The 20,865-nt window shown below is 39.9% G+C and overlaps 1 protein-coding gene across 1 annotated transcript in view; it reads right to left on the bottom strand.

Annotated features, from left to right (window-relative positions):
- Window positions 1-20,865, bottom strand: part of KCNB2 (potassium voltage-gated channel subfamily B member 2) — a 399,688-nt gene that overhangs the window by 348,955 nt on the left and 29,868 nt on the right. Inside the window, exon 2 of the mRNA XM_059394708.1 lies at window positions 12,915-13,597. Coding sequence (XP_059250691.1) covers window positions 12,915-13,493 — 579 coding nt within the window. The 5' untranslated portion in view covers window positions 13,494-13,597. The remainder of the gene's footprint in view (window positions 1-12,914; window positions 13,598-20,865) is intronic.

The raw sequence follows: 20,865 nt of genomic DNA, 5'->3' as shown, positions 1-20,865 counted from the left end.
ATTTTTTCAGACTCTCTTCATATTCCTACAAAAAAGACACCATATTGGAGCTCTGTCTTGATTCAGATCTTGGGTTTATCCATCTTTGTGACTTTTTCTGAGTAATGGGATAACTCCACTTGGGGCCAAAGGTCCTCCAAAGGTTGGGTACTTGAATGTAAAGAAATGATCTATCCATCTTCTAGAGGGTATAGAAGGACCGCATACGCCCTAGGGGCCAGACAAAGCCCTTACCCTGCTCCAATTCATACACAGCTTCCAGTCCATACACAGGCTACATTTTACCTCTAACAAGAGTTCCCAGAACCTGCAGTTCAAATAAAATGAGCAATCTTAGCAAAGCAAAGCATCCGAAAGCTTGCCTTTCAGCAGCACCTGACGCCTTTCTCTGCATAAACTCTGTGGCATACAGAGCAGCCTACACGCTATTCTAGATGGAGAATTTATACAATGTAAAAATGGAAAACCCACATCTATGGCTCTTCGCCTATTTCAAAAACATAAAACCGTTTCAAACGGGTAAGATATCCAGCCTTCTTAAACTGCCTAAAACAAACCCTGCATTATTCTGGTATTATCACTGGGATGTGATACTCAACCTCTAGCTGTGTTATTCAGTTTTTACAGAGAAATTGAAATACTGTGAAACATTTGGTCCTACTGGTATTTCTACCCTTTGGTGCCATTTGGTGGCAGGTAGTACTGTTTGGTATGTGCCAGGAACTGTTACAGGTGTCAGTAACTGAAAATGAAGAGACATGGTCTGATCCCTCAAGAATGACAACCTAGCTGGGGAAATGGGCCCAGCACAGACTCTCTCGATCATAAGTATGAGGGAAACCCTTGGGAAAAGTAGAGGAGGGAGATTCAGATGACATCATGGAAGAGGGACATAAGAGCTGAGACATAAGGAAGGGCAGAAAAGGGGTAAAGGGGACCCTAAGTCAGGGAACTGTGGTGGCTACAGAGCCATGGTGTCAGCTGTGTGCAGGTATGGCCAAAGCCTGTTTACAAGTCGTCCCTGGGCAAATGACAGAAAGGATGACCCCTCTGGATGAAGGTAGCCCTGTACGAGCACTGCTTGTTGAACACAGGGTGCCATCTGTCTAGAGAAGAGCCCCACCTTCACAGAAGGTAATAGTCTGGAATAACGGGGCCATTATGTACGGGGAGTGGCAAGGCATGTGGTTGGATAGGTAGGTCGGGAAGAGTCTTCAATGCAAGGCTCAGGAGTTCGAACTAGACTGCAGGCAAGGGGAAATCACTGGGGTTTAGAGTTCAGAAGTAACCCAATCGTGTTTTGAAAGGCAATTCTGCTGGCTACATGGAGAATCGATTAGAACTGGCAGGGAAATGAAGTGAGCAAGTTTGGTTCGCGATATTGCTTCCACCCAAGTATGAGGTGGTCAAGGCCTCGCCTATGTCAATGGATCCAATGCTCCCAAGTGAGGGGAAAAAGAATGGGATAAGTCAAGGCAAAAGCAGTCTCAACAGGGACAAAGTATAGATTTGATGGGAAATGGAGGGTTCAGCGGTTGACATCAGAGTTCCCGATTCCCAAGGGAAAGCAGTTTCATCCACATGCTGAGCTCAAGATGGGGGATATTTAGGCTGGAATTTATGATAGCTCGTTGTCCTGCAGGATAGCGAGGGGGTACAGTAGTAAGATGACTTTTAGTCGTAAACCAAAGTCTTCAATGAATATTGGATAGTGATGGGAATAATGAACAGTGATGAGAAAGGAGCGATAAATGCAACTAGACGGGAAGAAGAATTACAGGGAAATGCTGGTAGATGGGATACACGTTCCAATATGCCACTTAGCAGAGGACAAGAGACATGAATTTGATCTGCATAATGGGATAAATGACATTTTTACCATAGGATTGATATAAAGTGGTAATAGGCAAACTATGGCTCAAGGGCCAAATCCCGCCTGCTGCCAAACTTTACTGGAACCCAGCAATGTTTGTTGGTTTACCTGTTGGCTATGGCTGCTTTCACACTACATCAGCAGAGCTGAGTAACTGTGACAGGGACTGAAAATATTCACTATCTGGCCCTTTACAGAAAATGTTGGCTGACCTCTGTTGTAAAGGGTCAATGTCCAAAAACCCCTGAGTTCAGTGTATATGACACACAGCCGAGGCTCAATATAATTTTTTTCCCTTTCTGCTCTTTGAGGAATGTCACACTAATTATGGGAGGGACAAGAAAAATGTGGCCTTCACTTCATGACTCTGGGCTTCAGGGAGCAAGGTTCATTTTTTCCAAGTTGTGAAGGAAGCAGTATTGTTAGAAGAGAAATGGTCTCAAAAGAAGACAGGGTAAGTGTTGCAAGAACTCTCTGATGCTATCAGGAAGTTAAACTCTACCTCACAGAGGACTTTGAAAACAGAAGCTAATCTAGCCTTGTAAAAACCATCTGCTACTGTATCAGGTATCAATTAACCAGTCTCTTCCCCCAGAATTAAATTTGTGCTCAAAACAGAAGGCTCTGGGTATACTGACAACTATTATGAGGGAGTGAAAAGAAAAACCAGCTTAATTTTAACAGCCAGAGCTTGTGAATTAAGCAAAGGTATAGGATGGGTAAAGAATCAGATTCTTTCAAATAGGGAGGAAAAGCGCTATTTAGATACTGATTTTAAACAGTCTAGAAGAAAAAGTTTACCTACTCTTCGGCTCTACTGCTTTGAGATAAGGAAAAGCAAATGGTTGTTTGTAAGTTAAAGACAAAATGAAGTCTGGATTTTTTTTCAGGTTAATCAACCTTCTCTAATTTGGAAACTTCACTACATTCAATTTCACTGAAAGTTAAGTAGACATCACCTCATGAAATATTTAAAACAGGGCTTTAAAAAAGGTGAAATCCAACTGAAGCCTAAGAAATTAAATGGAAAATCAAAATTGTTCATGTACAGCATGGTGACTACAGTTAATAATACTGTATTGTATACTTCAAAGTTGCTAAGAGAATAGATCTTAGAACTTCTCATCACAAGAAGAAGAATTTTTTGTAACTATGTTCGATAATGGATATTAACTAGACTTACTGCTGCAGTCCTCTTGCAATATATGTAAATATCAAATCATTATGCTGTATGTCTGAAACTAATGTGATGTTCTATGTCAATTACACCTTAATAAAAAATAATAACAATAAAAAGTTGTTCTAGGAAGTATAACTAAGACAATCCCTGAGGAGGGGGGTTTTTAAGGGGACCTGCAGAGCTGTGCGTGAAGTGGGGAGCAGGACAGGTTTTGCATTCCTTAAAAACAGCAGAGACCTGTCATCTAACCTCCAGACTCTACTTTAGATGTGTGCATCAAAGTGCAACAGAAAAGAAAAAGTTCAGTGCTTTGGCTTATCCTGGAAAACTTAACAAAGATAGGGAAACATAGAATCCAAAACAATTTTTTCCACTAAAATATAACATTTCTTCCCTCAAACACATATGTGTACCTCATAAATTGTTAAAATATGCCTATCAAAACAGTCTGCTACCCTTTCAGCTACCCTCATGTATAACCTATACACAAAACTTTGAAAAAAAAAAAAAGAGTTCAGCGATTAGCACTTTGTAATCACTCTGTAATTTAAAATATTTATAATGGCTCATGAGCTAGAGTTTGAAAAATAAAGTCCGGTGCTTTAAAGAGATTTTTGCTTTGAATTTTAATATTGCTCATAATGCAATTACTTTACTTACATAATACAATAATTTTCACACCTGCAGAATTCACTTAGGAAATATAATAAAATGTGCTAGATTTTTTACACAGTAAATATGTAATAGCAAGTTCAGATTATACTGGATTCTAGCCTACTATTTCATATTTCCTTTCATTGCATTTGTAGGTCATTGCATCTGTAGTATAGCAAATTATCACCTTTGAAAAAACAGAATTGCCTAACAATGTTTTTATCCCTCTGAACTAAAAGCTACACTGAAATGGAACAGGTTGCTCACCTTAAGGATGTTATGCAAGGCCTCCTGTTAGTTTCCCAAAGTGAAAATTTCCAATGTATTAATGAAACACACTTATTTTTCATCACACAAATATGTTGCTATACTTCATAGATGGTGACACTGAGTTACTTTTCCATCCAACCAAATTCTGGTTGAAACTGTATGCTTGGACACCACTGTAAAAGTTACACAGTTCTAAAAGATAGGTGTGACTCTAAGATGTAAACTAAAATTTGACTGTTTAAGAGAAAAAATCTAATTCAAAGAACAAATATAGTTAAGAATTTAATTTAGATGATACCAGCTAAGACAACTGCATTTCAATATCCAAAATTGTACTCTAGGTTTTATGTTAATTAGTGACAAAACAATGACTGGAAGCCTGGGAATTTTTTCACTCATGTGCAAATATCCTGAGGTTCCTTTCAGGGAAGGATGCCATAACGGAGCAGCCTCATTCTGAGCTGTGTAGGGAATACGTGGCTGTCCTTGGCAGTGTTGTGGCATAGGCTAGAGAAGCTATTTAAAGTGGCATTCAACACTTGTGGTTGTGTCAAGAGTGACTCAACGGGACATAAGTAAAAGCATGAAATCCAGGGTGGCAATGACCTCTAGCATCCTGAAACAAAATCCTAGGAGACTAATGAAATTTCTTCCTGCTATTCTTAGACCATTAGAGCACTTTCCATGGACTTCATGCCTGATCAGTTATCACAAGAGCTGTATTCTGAATAGGTGTCTTACTCGAATGACAAAGTTGCATCTACCTTAAATTACCAAATATGGGTGGAATTTTGTTGGATTTTTGTGCAGGTGGATTTTTATAATATAATATGCTATAGTGGAGAGGTGGCAATGTGTATAAATAACATGCACCTCTCTCTTTCACACACACACACACACACACACACCCCTAGTTCAGGTACACCTCAGTGAGGGCTGATACTACCTGGTTCACCCACCCAAGACGTGCAAACATCACTACAAACATTAGCTGGATTATATACTTCAGGTTTCTGTTCTTAGTAATATCCAGAGTTCTTTCACTTAGCGCTTTATCAAAATGTTATGATTTAAGGGGAAAAATACATTTGCTTCATGCATCAGCAAAATGTAGACACAGCCAAAACTAAATAATACATAGGTGAGAAATTGGAAATAGTTCGGATGTTAGCTTTTAGTGCCTCCTGGAAAGGTTTGGGAGGGATGAGAGCGAATGTCTTCCTCTTCCACTATTCCAACCAGAGGTCATTGCCACCCTGTCTCTGTGCCAGTCACTGTACTTCTTTGTTCCCAGTGGGATGCTCTGTGTCTAGGTTCTTGATTCTAGCTTGGTCACATCTGTGTATCAAGGCTGACATTGCAATTACAGAGAAGTCTCCGTCTCCTCAAGTTCTTCAAAGTTCTGATTGTAAATTATAGAGTCATCATCAACTCTGTTCCAAGAGATGTGGGGAAAGAGTGAGTTGGGTAGGGCTGAACGCTGCTGATAGATACAGGAAGTGCAGCTTGTAGAATGTGCCCACTGTCTTGGCCTGGAGACTCCTTTGTCCTTCTTTGGTCCACTGCTGAGGCAGGAAAAGGTTTAAAGACCAGGCTATTGGAGGGAAAGAAGAATTTCCAGGCTGACTGCTACCTTAAAAAGCTTTGTCATTCTTGGAATACCTAAATAAGATATTTTTAATGAGGAATGTGTCCTGAGAGTTTCGCAAAGCTCTACTATACCATATAATCTCCCCTATAAAATACAGGAACATTTAATATGAGTTGGTATATGTAACAATGAAGAGAAAAAAACCAAATGGGGTTAGGCTAGTGCTCAGTGGCCAGCTAAACTCACTCTCTAACAAAGTCAACCAGCTCCAACAAACCAACCTGATACAATACGGCATTCAGATTTAGGCCTTTTCACATTATAGATTATTGAATGTCATGGAACAATGGGGTTGTTGTCAAATAGAAGAAAACCACCAATGCTAAATCAATGCCAAAACCAAAAAATATACTGTAATCTATGGTTACTTCATGAATTATACATCAGCAGCTGGAGGGTTTTTTTTCTATGTAATCATGCTTTGATCAATTTTTATTCCAGTGATTCTTTCAGAATCAACTTTGTTGATCATTTTGAAAGTATCTTTCTTCATTAGAAAGGTCAGTTCACAGTGATAGAGCTCAGATAAGGACATTTAAAGTATTAGTCAAATCCTTCTAGAGTCTTCCAAGTGGAAAGTGTTAAATATTGTGACCATTCCTTCATAATACTTATGCTCACCTAAAATAGTACAACATTCACTTTGTAAAGTCTCTCACTTGAAATAAAGAAAACAAATCTGTTAATAACCAAAGCAGTGTAGATGAATTTTCAAAACCAGAATATTTAAATACTCCCAATGTCTGTTTTGTGATAACATTAGATAATGTAGAAAGAATGCCTTGGTTTTGTTTTGGTTTTTTTTTTTAACATTGAAAATGATAATTACTTATTGAAATTTAAAAATCAAGCTTGAAAGGAATCCAAAAATCTTACTCTAATATTAATGAAAACCAATGATTTTTCAAAAGAGATGGAAAAAGTGCTTGAAAATTAAGACAAGCCTTCCTCAAATGGAACAAAAAAGCAAAGAGGAAAAGTGCATGATTCTTGGATAATTTCTTTTTTTCAAAAACATTCCCATGTAAGGTAATCATTTATCATCCAAACTGGGACACTTTTTAAGAGTGAAAGAAGATGCTGTTAATAATTAGCCTCAGACAAAAGGCTTTAACCAGGGCATTCTCAGTAAAAGCAGGACCCATGGCACCCTAGGTAAGAGAATGTGTGATGTGAGCTTTTTATCAATTTCCTCCTCTATTCTCACCATTCTCTCCCTGATCAAATGAGGTCAAGTGGACAAAAAGTGGTGCAGTTTCAGGGCAGCTTTTCGGGGAAAACAGAGGAGCATGGATCTCAAAATAGGACCACTAGAACTAAGGAACGGAATATTTGAAACATTTTAATCAAAACTCAACATTTTCTATCTTATCTTTCCTTTTTTTTTTTAACGCCTAATTTATTCCAGGCTTTCAACCATTTAGTCTGCATGAATTATGTATTTTAGAAATAAAAAAAAAAAAACCACATATCTCCAATCTAAACCTCTCTCTACAGACCGGCCAAGTTCTTTTAAGGACCTCTGAACTCTTATGCCATATTATTGGAAGAGCACAAACCTCATCCGTACAGCTGGGCTGCAGAAAGGAAAGGGAAAGAAGAAGAAACAGTAAATGATACAGAAATGACATGACTGGTATGTTAATTAGGCCCCTGGCAATCCTAGATTAGAACTCAGGGATTGCATAGGTTCCACCAAGGCACCAAGAGGTGCACTGATGTAGGGCGATTTCCATGTGCACTCACAATGCATCAGTCCGTTTGGGGGCCCATTGATGGTTCTGATGGCTGCTGTTGTTGTTTATCACTGAGACAGTCCTCGGAAAGCTCAACTCAGAGCTACGTACAGGCACAGCTGTTTCCCCGACTGTGTGTGTGAGTGCCTATGTATACATACATAGTCGTCAGCTTCCCTCTCTATCTATAATTTCTCTTTATGCCACTGGCTTTTGTGAAAGACCCACACTAGAACCTGTTTTCACTAACTGAAAGAAACAGAAATAGGATTTTCACTTCTATGAAATGATAACTGCTCCTTTGCTTTATGTCATTTTAGCTTACAAAGGATTTCCTAGGAATGCTCTATTTTCAGATAATGGGGGAACCTGTACATGTGTATACACACACACACACACACACAAATACACAACATGCGGAAGTTCTGTTCTTAGACTAAAAGGAAATAATTGGTGGCTCTGTTACAATATATTTCTTTTTTTTTTTTTTTTCATCCAAAGCATTAGAATAAGTGAACTTATACACTGGAAATAGAATGAAAATGTTATGCACTCTTTCCCCCTTTTTGAGTACACAGGAGTTTTTCTTTTACTTGGATTTATTTTCTTTTCACTATTTCTGTGACTTGAGTTGCCCACACTCTAACTGAGTTGGAAGGCTGAGCGTGGTTCTCAGGGAGTTATCACTGATAGGGCAACTAAACAGGAACCATCCCCTGAGACACAGTTTGGACCTCTGGCTCTCTCCAGAGAGCTATAGTCCCAGTGGCAGACTCCATACATCTGTTCCTACGATACAGGCCTCTCTCTTGACCCAAAATTGTCTAAGGTCTGCCGACCTTCCCATGCTTGCTTTAGGTGTTGTGCTGCGCCGCGCCAATGGGCCAGTGGGGACGGTCATGTGGATGTTTGCAGGCAATGAGCTGCAGGCAGGTCTCCTTCCCACGACTGTATGCATTCTCCATGGGATCAATGTCACTGTCAGTGGGAGAAAATTGGGTCTTGAGGGGAAGGGTGAAAAAATCTTAGATGTTACAATGGTCTGTAGCTCTCCAAGCTCCACCCTCGTGACAAAATCTTATTCCTTAGTATTTAGTTTCTCTCTTTAGGGAGAATTTAAATTTAATTTTTCTCCTTAGGGGACCATTAATGAAAAAATGTTGAGAAGTAATTCTCTAGTCAATCATCTTCCCTTTCCTGAGGGAAGGCAGTAGAGGGAGGGAGAAAGGGAGAGAGGTAGAAGGAGAGGAGGAGGAGAGAATGGGGAAAAGCCTAAGAGGATGAGGGAGGAATCCGTAGGTAAGAAAGTGATGGCTGTGGATACCTAGGAGAAGCGGGAAGGGAAGCTGACAAGAAGCAGTGCCCCACCCTCCACCCTGGACCATGCCCAACAGGGTTGCTGTGTGGTTCTCACTGTATGGGTTCAGATGAACAGAGAAGTCTTTCTGCAGCCTTATATTGTTCTTATCAAATAAGGGCTAAAGTCTAGCCTCCTGACCTGACACTTGAGACAGGCCCATTGGCCAGCATTGTCCCCGAACACCATATCCCTGTCTGTGCCCAGGCTGAGGCTTGCCTCAGGAGGCTAAGCCCTCTCCTAAGTGGCTTTGCCTGAAGACACAGTTGATGTCCTTTGTCCTTGACCTTCTTTAGAGATCTAAAGTGAAGGCACCCTCTAGTACTGAGCCTCTTTCCTTTCAGCTCTCAGGAAGACCCTGCTCCTTATTGGTTGCTGGTTGTCATTTCATCACAAAGAAAGACAATCCCATGTCCCATAGGATCTGCTTCCCTTAAAGGCTTTCAAACACCTCTTAGAGTGAAGTTATCTATAATGCAAAATTTAAAGGCAAACAGCTACTGCGGTCCCTTTGGGAAAAGGCCCAAGAAAAGGGAGAAAAAATATTTCTAAGCCAGAGGCTGACTAAATTGCCCAGGGCTGGAAGAGATACAGGATCAAGTGTAATTCCAATTCACTGCCCAGGAAACTGGCAGCCACTTAAGCCCATCTTCTCCCCTTGCACATTCCTATGAAAGGCATGCCAGAAGCAGCAATTCCATGTCATGGTAACCCAGAGCTCTGGGCCAGCCCTCCTGTAGGCGCACTTGGTGAGCCCCACACTCACAAATTGCCTCAGATGTCAACTTTGTATGTTATCTCTACGTGAGGGTATACAGACAGTCACCAACATAAACTAACAAGACTGAAAGAACCCAAAGTCCATCATACAGATATAAACTCGTGTCATGTTACCAGATCGTACTGCATCACAGAAAACTATGAAAGAACACTTTCTATTAGCCCTGTTATTTTTTTGTGAAAAGCACAATTATATTTCATGTTCTTCTGTGTATGTGTAAAAATGTTAATTTGTGAAATATTGGCAGTGAAAATATACCTGTTTAAATTCTGTTTTGGTATTTTTTTCAGTTGTTTATATACTACAAAGTTCAATTAATAGAAGTGACACCAAGAAGCATGTTCTGTAAGAGCCAAGTTGTTATTTTCAGGGTCATACCCAAGGACAAAACACAACAGGTCGAGGGGCCTTGTAATAATTTTGTGTATCATAGTCGATGCACATAGCTTAGGCTGAATGACTGTTACTGAATTGATTATTGGGTATTTATTCCATGTCACTGAATAGATATTTTAACCTCTTGTGGAATACTTGATAGAAAAGGTCAAGTTTTTCCTTCTATGCTAGGGATTTGGCGAGTAAACTCCTAACTTCAAACTTCATTTCAGAAATATTCAATAAATTATCAAAGACAGAAAAACGAAAAGGGAAGAAAACAAATGGTTTTAAGGATATGAAATTCCTTAAAAGCTAAGAAAATATATTTTAAATTCTTGAGAGAAGGGAGTGTTTTTCTACATGTCCACTTTAATGTGTGTTGCCCACACAGAGCATTCTGTATATGTTCAACTCAACTACCCAACTGAGTAAGCTATCATTGCAGAGGCAAGGTAAACAGATATTCTCCTCCAAAGATATCTCACCTTCTAAGCAAGTTAGGGAAAAACACACAGATTCCAAGCATTCCAACACAAGAGCTTCATAGCATAAGTAGGATCCTGATATACCCATAACCCAAATAGTGAGGGCTAGAGTATGATCCTACTACAGTTTTAGCAAAACAGATTGTTCCTAAGTTGTAAAAAGACTATTCACACATAACACTCACTACATCAAGAATTATTCTAGAGAAGTGTATCAGAAAGCCACTGATTTCTGTACATTGACTTAACAAGTTCTATGATTCCAGAAGAGTACAGGAAAAGGTAGTGATTTATATAAGACATCATACCGAGCTGTTTTCAAAAGGTTCCAAACCTCAGACAAATGAACAATACTTTCACTAAACTACCATATAATCAAATGTAAATAATTTTTATTATATCTCACCATTCAAACAGAGAAGAAAATGTAGATCTTGAAATAAACAGATACCAATCCCCTATGAAAATTTAGTAAAGAATCTACTTAGGTTGGCAAAGATTCACTTGGCTTGATTAATAATTTGGAAACATATTTATTATTTATAACTACATTAAAATTTCCAAAACCAATGTTCTGAGCTGCTGGGTATAATTTGTAGGTAGATCTTTTATCCGTACATACATAATTTGAAGCGAGTTCCAATAATCTATCTGACATGCAGGTGTATAGAACAGAGTACTGTAATAGGCCGTTATTAAATTCTAAAATTTCTATTAAATTTTACATTCTAAAACTCGATTAAATTCTAAAATTTAGAGATTCAGTGAACTCCCTCATCTGGGAAGCCAGGTTATTGACTGTATTCTATCCTCAAGGGAAATGCTTCAGAAAAACAAATGTATATACCTTCAAATCTTTTCTATAACAGTACTTAATTTTAGGTATGTGTTAATAACACTGTTATAAGCAAATAAGCCATATTAACCTTCACATTTCCTTTGGTTTAGCTGCTGATTTTTGCATTTGTGGCTGACACCCTTTGGAACATCTGATGGAACAATGACTTAGACCACAGTTGCCTAAAGGTCTGAAAGAGTTCATTTAGCATCCAAAACACTCCTTTATATCCAGAGTTTATCTCCTTCATCTTTAGAATGCACTCTATACTTTCAGCAGTGACTCAAATATGTAACTTAATGCTTGACACTGCAATGAGCAGTAACCTTTCTCAACCCAAACCCACAAGTGTAGCACATTTCTTTCTTTCCTATGGATAAAGAGAAGTAAACATTATTCATAACAATAAAAAGGCCTAGTGGAAATCTTTCCATTTGCTACAAGATGTGCATTTCCTCATTATGTACAACAGAGACATATTTTATTCCACCGACTTCCATGTTCTGGTCACAAAGTAAAATGCCTTTAGAAGTCACCAGGATGCAACACTAGGCATATCAAACGGCAGACGCAGTTTTACGACCGTCTGCCTTCAGTTGATTGTTTACACAATTTACATGTTGTAAATTATCAGATACGACCTTAATTTCCAATCAAAAGGCACATATGGTCTATTACATTTCCATCATCTTCACTGTTCTTTAAGAAAGAACCACTGGAAAACTTCAAAGCAATTTAAAGAATTCACATGGTGACATGTTTTTCTGCTATTTTTCTTTTCTCTATTCCATATTCCACTTTCATCTAATATGCACAAAATACCAACACGAAGCCTCTGCAGTTCAAGACGACTCTCGACATCGTGTTCACAATTCATATTGCAATACAAAAGTAAATATATGGGATGAAAAATCAGTTTGAGCTAACCCTCAAAGTTGTAAATAAAATTAGATAAACAGCATTGTGTTGTTGAATTAAATGCTGCAAATCGTGGCAAAACAAACTTACTCTGAGATTGAGATGTATGCAGGCACAATGGAAACATGAATTTACCTTGATGGTAAGCAACCACGATGAGCTCTGAGGCAGGGTAATACGTCAATTGTGGAAAAAAACTCCGATGCACCCACAGTCAGAAACACCACCATCAGAGCAGACCTCACAAGGGAGGTAAATGGATGCTCTGTGGACATTGACTCGCTCCTTACACAGCTAAAGGAGATGGCCCTTTTCTCAGGCGTGGGGCCTAGTAGCCCCCTGAGCTACACAAGGTCACACTTCACTCTCTCTTTCACTGATCCTCTGGAGAACCAGGCCAGGAGGCACCTCCTCTGTCCTCAAGGACAGACCTCACCTCTATCCAGGAAGGAGCCCAGGCCCCAGCCTTCCGCAGGACCCCAGCTAGCGCTCTCCGCAAATTCCAGCCACCGCTAGCACACAGCGCCACTGCCACCAGAACCCTTCCAGACTCTGTTGCCCAGGCCTGTTCTGACCCAGTATCGATAGTTAAGACAGAGTAAGCCATTGCGAGCCATTTCACAAAAAGAATAACTCAGACTACATCAGCTTCTGGAAAGTGTTTCTCACCCAGCAGGCACATTCTGTACTGTCTTACCAGAACATCTCAAAAGAGGACAATCATGCTCACTGGAAGGTAAGCAACCCCTTTTCTGACCGCACACAAAGGAAAGCAACACTCTGCTTTTCATACCTTTGCAGCCACTGACGAGTTAGGTTTCTCCAGCAAGTCCCAGAGCTTCTTCCGCTTCTCCGGGCAGCAGGTGTTATCAAACTCTTCTCCCTCCCGCTCTCGCATGGTCTCAGCCTCCCGCCTCAGTTCTTCGTTCATCTGCTCCTTCTTCTGATGATACCTGGCTTGGCAGCAGGACTCCAGGTAGATCTCGTCAATCCCCCAGTAATCAAGCTCTTGGCCAAATGAGAGCGCGCACATTTCTTCCATCATATGGAGTTTGCCCGTCCGGTAGAAGTTTAAAATGGAAGTGAAGGCCCCCGGGTGCCGGTCAAAGAAATACTCGTTCTCGCTGAGGTTGTAGTCATCGCACACCTCCAGGAGGCTCTCGTGCGTGTTGCAGTCCCGGAGCTTCCCCAAGCGCGTCCGGGGCAGCCGGTCCAACGTTCTCCACAGGACTTCGTGGTTGAGGCCCCCCACGTTGATTTTAACCCTCCGTGAGCATGTCTTGCTCCTAATGATGTCCACAGGTTCTGGTGGAAGGGACAGTGTCGATCTTGAAGTCTTCCTGTTTAAGCCAGGGGGGACCTTTTCTGCCATTTTGAACTGGACAAAGCCACAGAGCCAGGCTCCTCAAAAGAATGAGCTGTGGGAGTGTCAGCTGAAGTGATAGCCTTCTGAGGCAGGCATTTCCACCAACACAACTGGAGAAAAAAGGAACAACAATCACTTGGTTACTTCCACTTCCCTAAAGCATTTCCCATTCTTTGACATCGTTTTGTTGTTCATGCACAACCAGGAGGTCTAATAGTAATTACTGTGTATTAATGGAGATAGAAATCATTGCCCCAAGGTACAAGAAAAGAGAAAAAGACAATACAATGTGCTTCACACACAGAAGAGGTTGTGTATTATTTTATACATCTAGAAGGTGGTAACTCCCAAATTTATCACCGGAGACCACTTTCTCAAGCTCTGGACTAACATATCTACGCGTTGGTCATCTCGTTCTAGATGAACAACCAACTCCTTACACTAACCTACCCACACCTCCAACTTGCCCAACTAGTTCCTGTTCCTTCTCCATTTCAGATTTCTGGCCCTCCACATCCCCACAGCCAGCCACCTGAGCTAAAACTCTGCAAAGTCCTGATCGATCTGTCTACATACAATTAAGAACCAGGTCTTAACCAACTGCACCTTCTAAACATTGCTTAAGTGCTCCACCACCATGACCCAGTCCCTGTTACCCTTGAACCATGATTTTGGTTCAAGCCCTCATCACCTCTTGCTTACATTTCTACAATAGCCTCTTAAATTGGATCTCAAACTCTGGTATTGTCAACTTAAAAACCTTTCTCCACATAGTTACCAGAATGATCTGCTAAGATATAAAATTGGCCCAAGCCATGCTTTCAGTCCTACAAAGATTCATCATTACTGGCATTGTAAAGAACAGTTAGATTAGGTCTGGCCTACCCCTCCACCCTCACCTCTCATCCTTCCAACATCACTATATTCCAGCAACCCCAGACTACATACATCCTTCTGTCTCAAGTTTCTGGAGCTTTCTTCATGCTGTATCCTGGAAGGGCTTCTACCTTTCCCATTTCCTTTTTACTAACTGCTGCTTGCTCTTCAAGACTGATCTCAGACATCAATCACATCCTCCAGAAAGCCCTCCATGATATCCCTCCTCTAGGATCATGAAACCTCTGTGAATGTCACTTCTGTTTCATCATACCAATGCAGTAACACCTTTCCCACAAGATGATGGGAGTTCTTAAAGACAAAGTCTTTCGTATCCTTAACACTAAGCACTTATAGATTGTGAGAGCTTATTTTTGAAAGATTTTATTTATTTGACAGACAGAGATTGCAAGTGGGCAGAGAAGCAAGCAGGGGCGGGGAGGAGAGGAAGCAGGCTTCCTGCTGAGCACAGAGCCCCATGCGGGGCTCGATCCAAGGACCTTGAGATCATGACCTAAGCCAAAGGCAGAGGCTTAACCCATTGAGCCACCGAGGTGCCCCATGAGTTTAATAAATGTTAAATAATGCATCAATTCTTTGTTTTCCACAAAACAGATGACAAAAGATCTAATAGGGCTAATGCTTATGGCCAGAGAAATGCATAAATGGGGTTATTTGAATGACCTGCCTAAAATGAATCCATGTTTACGTGTTAAATATGTATATGTTTGTGTGTACATAGTATCTGTCAGAATATGTGTGTGTGTGTGTGTGTGTCCTATTGTAGAAATGTAAGCAAGAGGTGATGAGGGCTTGAACCAAAATCATGGTTCAAGGGTAACAGGGACTGGGTCATGGTGGTGGAGCACTTAAGCAATGTTTAGAAGGTGCAGTTGGTTAAGACCTGGTTCTTAATTGTATGTAGACAGATCGATCAGGACTTTGCACTAGCTACCCTAGTGTCTATTAAGTAAATGCTAGCAATTACCTGTTTCCCTATCCACGCGTATTCTTTTGCTCCACAGCTTTTTCTCCTGGGTACTAGTTCTTTAAGACATAACTGCTCTAGTTAGTCCCTCTTGTTGATCTATTATTTTGATCTTCGGCAGCAAAGATCTTCTTATTTGATCTTCTCCTATGTTTTTACAGAAAATCATGGTGCTTCAAGCCATACATCCAAAACACCACTTTTAATGTAAAACACCATGTTTCACAGCCAATGCCCTATACCAAGGGGAAAAACTCTTAGATTTAAGAGGTCCTTATAATTAGAACTCTCTCCTAAGATACACACCAATGTCTGCATGTCTCTTATTTCTCCACTCCTATAAGTTAAATTTATTTCTCCATCTGGAAGTCAAGTATCCTCTGAAATTAAAATAAGTCACATTTATGAAAAAAAAAAAAAAAGGTGGCTGGACTATGTCAGAAATGTTTCCTATACCACCCATAAATACACTTGAATTGAGAGGAGTTTTTTTTTTTTTTCCCAGCCACATGGTGACAAAAATAAGTTAGGTAAATACATACACACTGTCATCACAGATGACAAAAATACCTATTTTTACAGAAACAACGATAAGCCACAGTGATTGGGCAAATAACTTAAACTCTCTGAGACTTAATTTCTTACTCTGCAAAATGAGTATCTACAGTACCACAGCAGTATTTTGATGATTCAATGAGATAGTTTATGTGAGGTGCTCACTACAGGGAGGTATAACTGAACAGAATAAGAAAATTTATATTTCTCATTTTAAGTTTGCTTTCCAGTCACAGGAAGAAAACTGAGATTAAAAGCTACCCTAGTGTCAGGGCGCCTGGGTGGCTCAGTGGGTTAAGCCTTTGCCTTCTGCTCAGGTCGTGATCCCAGACTCCTGGGATCGAGCCCCACATCGGTTTCTCTGCTCCGCAGGGACCCTGCTTCCTCCTCTCTCTCTCTGCCTGTCTCTCTGCTTACCTGTGATCTCTGTCTGTCGAATAAATAAAACAAAATCTTTAAAAAAAGAAAAAAAGCTACCCTAGTGTCTATTAAGTAAATGCTAGCAATTACCTGTTTCCCTATCCATACGTTCTGTCTTCTCCAGTAAATTTTAAGTCCAGAAGGTGAATAATTGTTGGTCCCACCTTTTCTGAACCTCACAGCATGTATCTTGGATGCCACTGACGCCCATGTCCAAATTTTGTATTCGGGTGACAAGGGAATAGGTATATATACACATACCCAAAATTGAGCAACAGTATCAGGATCAAGGAAAACAACTGAAAATATTAGAAACGGGGCAGTTACAGTAGTGAATCTGATTGTTAGTTCTCCATTAAATAACTTGGTTGTAGACTCAATGACATCTCAGCAATTCACATAGATTATGTGAACAGTCCGCATGAATAATAAACAAAGGCTAATCCATTTTTAATTTGGCTACAAATACATATAAAATGAATTTACTCTTTCTGGAATATCATGTCATCCTAATGTGAAAAAGATAAGCAGTTTTTGAACTGACCAGAATATCAGATTAGAGGTTTTCTGAAAAGGATGAGAACACACCCCAACACTGACACAAACATCTCCTGTTCCAGTGCCAGGGCTTAGTGGGACTTGCTTTCTGATCAAAGTCATTATTAGGGGCCTGGGTGGCTCAGTGGGTTAAGCCTCTGCCTTTGGCTCGGGTCATGATCTCAGGGTCCTGGGATCGAGCCCCACATCGGGCTCTCTGCTCAGCGGGGAGTCTGTTTCCCCTCTCCCTCTGCCTGCCTCTCTGCCTACTTGTGATCTCTGTCTCTCTCTGTCAAATAAATAAATAAAATCTTTTTACAAAAATCATTATTAAAAGCATAAATGCTATATCATAGTCACCATTTGTCTCAGATAATTTCACAGATGATTTCCAGTGACTTTCCTTTTTGTACGTTGTGTGTCTCAAGTGAAGAGAGGTCATAAGACTTAAATTTCACAATATCTCTTTTACTGATCAAAAACTTTCTATTATAGGAAATCCAGTGTTGACTGCAAATCCCAGAATAAAAGGCAACTGAAATTCAATGCCCCGTCTTCAAAGCAGGGGTAGAGAAACTTAGGATGAGAGAATGTGACCCACTGATTTGATTTTCTTAAGACTTAAACATGGTCTGCTCTGATTACTGTTACCGTGGTTGGAAGTTTTTATTTTCCTTTGGCAGAAAGTTCTGCTTGTTATCTGATAAGAAGTGCAGGCTCAGAGGCCCAAGTTCTGGAGCTGTTGAAGAGCTCTGAACAGTGTTGACAGAGTTCCTCGGGTACTCAGAATAATCATGGAAAACAAATGGTTGCCTCTGGAGCCTGTAATTGAAGTCAAGTACAGAGGACAGTACCTCAGAAATGCACTCAGCCTTTCTGTCTGGCCCCCTGCCTGTCATTCTCCCTTCTCTTTCTTCCTCTGTGGATTTCCTCTCCCACCTTCCTGTCTGTCTTGCACATACATTGCTTAATTTTCTCCCATTGCTTTCCCTCTCTTCTGATCTTATTCCCTAGATTTTTCTGTCCTCAGAGCCTTTGACGAACCACCAAACTATATAATTTCAGACTTATACCCACTTCAAAAAAAATTTTTTTTTTAATTTTTATTTATTTATTTGACAGACAGAGATCACAAGTAGGCAGAGAGGCAGGCAGAGAGAGGAGGAAGCAGGCTCCCTGCTGAGCAGAGAGCCTGATGCAGGGCTCAATCCCAGGACCCTGAGATCATGACCTGAGCTGAAGGCAGAAGCTTAACCCACTGAGCCACCCAGGTGCCCCCACTTCAAAAATTTTTTGAAGGTCTTACTATGAAAACCTCTTAAGCAGAAAACACCACATCTCCCTCCAGAAAAAGAGAAAAACATCGATACTGAGCTGCTCTGTATGGTAAGTTGTATGAGCTTGCACAGGGGGCTCTGCTCTGAGCTTCAGGACCCCTGGGTCCAGTTGGGCTGAGTTCCTGCCTCCCCTCATCCTTCTGGTTGGACTTATTTCCTCGCCCATTAAATAATGGCATTTTATGCCTACAGATCATTAATATCCTATGACACTTGGCTAATATTTCCTCCCACTACGATCCTGTGATTTTTACCACCCTCCACTCCACGCATTATCCTCACTTTAGATAAAAGTGAAATATCCTACTACCTCGGAGTCAATGAAAATCTTTTTTCCTGATTTCTTTAAAATGAGGTGGTTTCCGTGTTTCCTTTCAAGAAACCCTTGAGTATTTACCAGAGCTTGAAACTACCTTCAGAACATCATAAAAGTTTCACTTCTATTATTTAGTGTTTAGTTAATTTTCCATATTTTGACTTTTCATTTTTCATCTATGTTCTTTTCCGCTATATTAATTTTACTTCTAACAATGAACCTGTCTGTTTCCTCTGGGTTAGGTACTGCATCTTGACACTCTTAAGAGCTCGCAAAATTTATGTTTTTAATTTTAGTAATTAAAATGGATATGATGCGCCATTTTCTCACATTTAGCTTTATAAGTGAAATTGTGTCTATCATCCTCATTTTACTCCATAAAAATTTATCATCTAGTTCAATTTAGTATAAAAGTACACTATAAAATGTACTAATTCAATGTTCAAATGATGTAGATGTTATGCAACTGTGTAAAATTTATATGCACTAATAGTTACAAACTGAATACTTTTATTTATCTTTTTATAGAATAGATCTGTTTTATTTAACAGACAGAGATCACAAGCAGAGAGAGAGGAAGGGAAGCAGGCTCCCCACCAAGCAGAGAGCCTGATGCGGGGTTTGATCCCCGGACCCTGGGATCATGACCCAAGCAGAAGGCAGAGGCTTTAACCCACTGAGCCACCCAGGCGCTCTGACTTTTTTATTTCAAGGGCAAAATCTCAGTGAACCTTTTCTTATGGCAGTTTGTTGATTTATTTCACCTCACTTGATTAATTGAAAAGTCAAGCTTGTAACGGTCAGTCGACCCGTGCAAATGTACTAAAATTCCCTTCATTAGTCTGTTGGAGAAAAAAGCGACTCTTTAAACAATAAACAACAACAAACATTCTCGTTTTGCACAGCTGCACTGTGTTCCTACCAGCAGCGTGAAATTATGCTGCCAACCCGTTCAGGGCCAAACCTGACAAAACACAACTTTTGGATCATGGCATCGTAATTACAGCTTGAGACTCCAGGTTGCGGCGGCTGCGGGAAGGGGGGTGGGGGGTAGTTTACTGTACTCTGTACTCTCAAAAATACTACCATTATGTCATATACTTGACACTTCCTTAGGGTAGCAAGGCACAATAAGTCCCATGTGTGATCCTGTGAAGATGCAAAGCCAATCCTTTTAAAGATCTAAGCGATGTTTAACATTTCATTTCTGTGTTGCTAGTACACACTGAGCAGGCATTTGCACACAAGCAGCTCTGAGACCTTAAAGTTGAAAGCACTTTATGTAGAGCTAAGGCATTTTCTTAAATTTTCATGTATGGTATTAAGTAGTAAAGAAATCTTTTTTGATAATAGCTATGTCTGGTTCAGAGAACCACAAAGTTATATACATAATAGAAACCTGGAGAGAAAAGCACTGTAACTATAGGTTGAAAATATAATCAGTGGGGTGCCTGGGTGGCTCAGTGGGTTAAACCCTCTGCCTTTGGCTCAGGTCATGATCTCAGGGTCCTGGAATCGACCCCAGCGTCCGGCTCTCTGCTCAGCAGGAGGCCTGCTTCCCCCTCTCTCTCTGCCTGCCTCTGCCTACTTGTGATCTCAATCTCTCTGTCAAGTAAATAAGTAAATAAAATGTTAAAAGAAAAGAAAATATAATCAATGTTTCTTAAAAAAAAGTTTTAGTACTTCCTGAAATCTTTGAAATGACTTCCAGAATTTACTAATAAAAAAATAAAGTTATAACAAGTTAAAAATGAATCAGATTCACTGGAGAAAGATAGTACTAAAATGAAAGTCCTGGAAACTCAGTTATCCTAAGAAAGTCAACAAACCCGCTGAATTACTTCAGAACCTCACCAGAAAGATCAATGAATTTCATAGTGTTTATTGTTTTTTAATATATCAAATTCTAGTAATAACTGATACATTGTCCTTGTCATCAGAAAGGTGAAAGGCAGCCTTTCTTTTCTGCAATCAAAAGCTGTTAATACCAATATGTTCCTTGATTTTAGCACAAATATTCAGTCCTTAGTTTAAAAAAAAATCCAGGACTTTTATCCTTGATATAACCGATGCTTTTTTTAGATACACTCAAACAAAATCCTAAAAGCTTTGCTTTCAGTGGTCAGAGGAAGCATTGTGTTGCAATAAGAAGGGGAAAAGACAAGTAATAAGTAGAATATGCAATACGAGTGTCTTTCAATATCACAGATGTCTCTGAATAACCAAATTTATAAATAAACCATTTTATTTAGACACATAATATGATTGTTCTTCATCGGAATAGAGAACTATTTAAATCATTAGATCCTATATATATATATATATATATATATATATATATATATATAT

Source organism: Mustela nigripes, chromosome 3, assembly GCF_022355385.1.
Source record: "Mustela nigripes isolate SB6536 chromosome 3, MUSNIG.SB6536, whole genome shotgun sequence".
Classification (NCBI taxonomy): domain Eukaryota; kingdom Metazoa; phylum Chordata; class Mammalia; order Carnivora; family Mustelidae; genus Mustela; species Mustela nigripes.
This window is presented reverse-complemented; position numbering and strand designations above follow the sequence as displayed.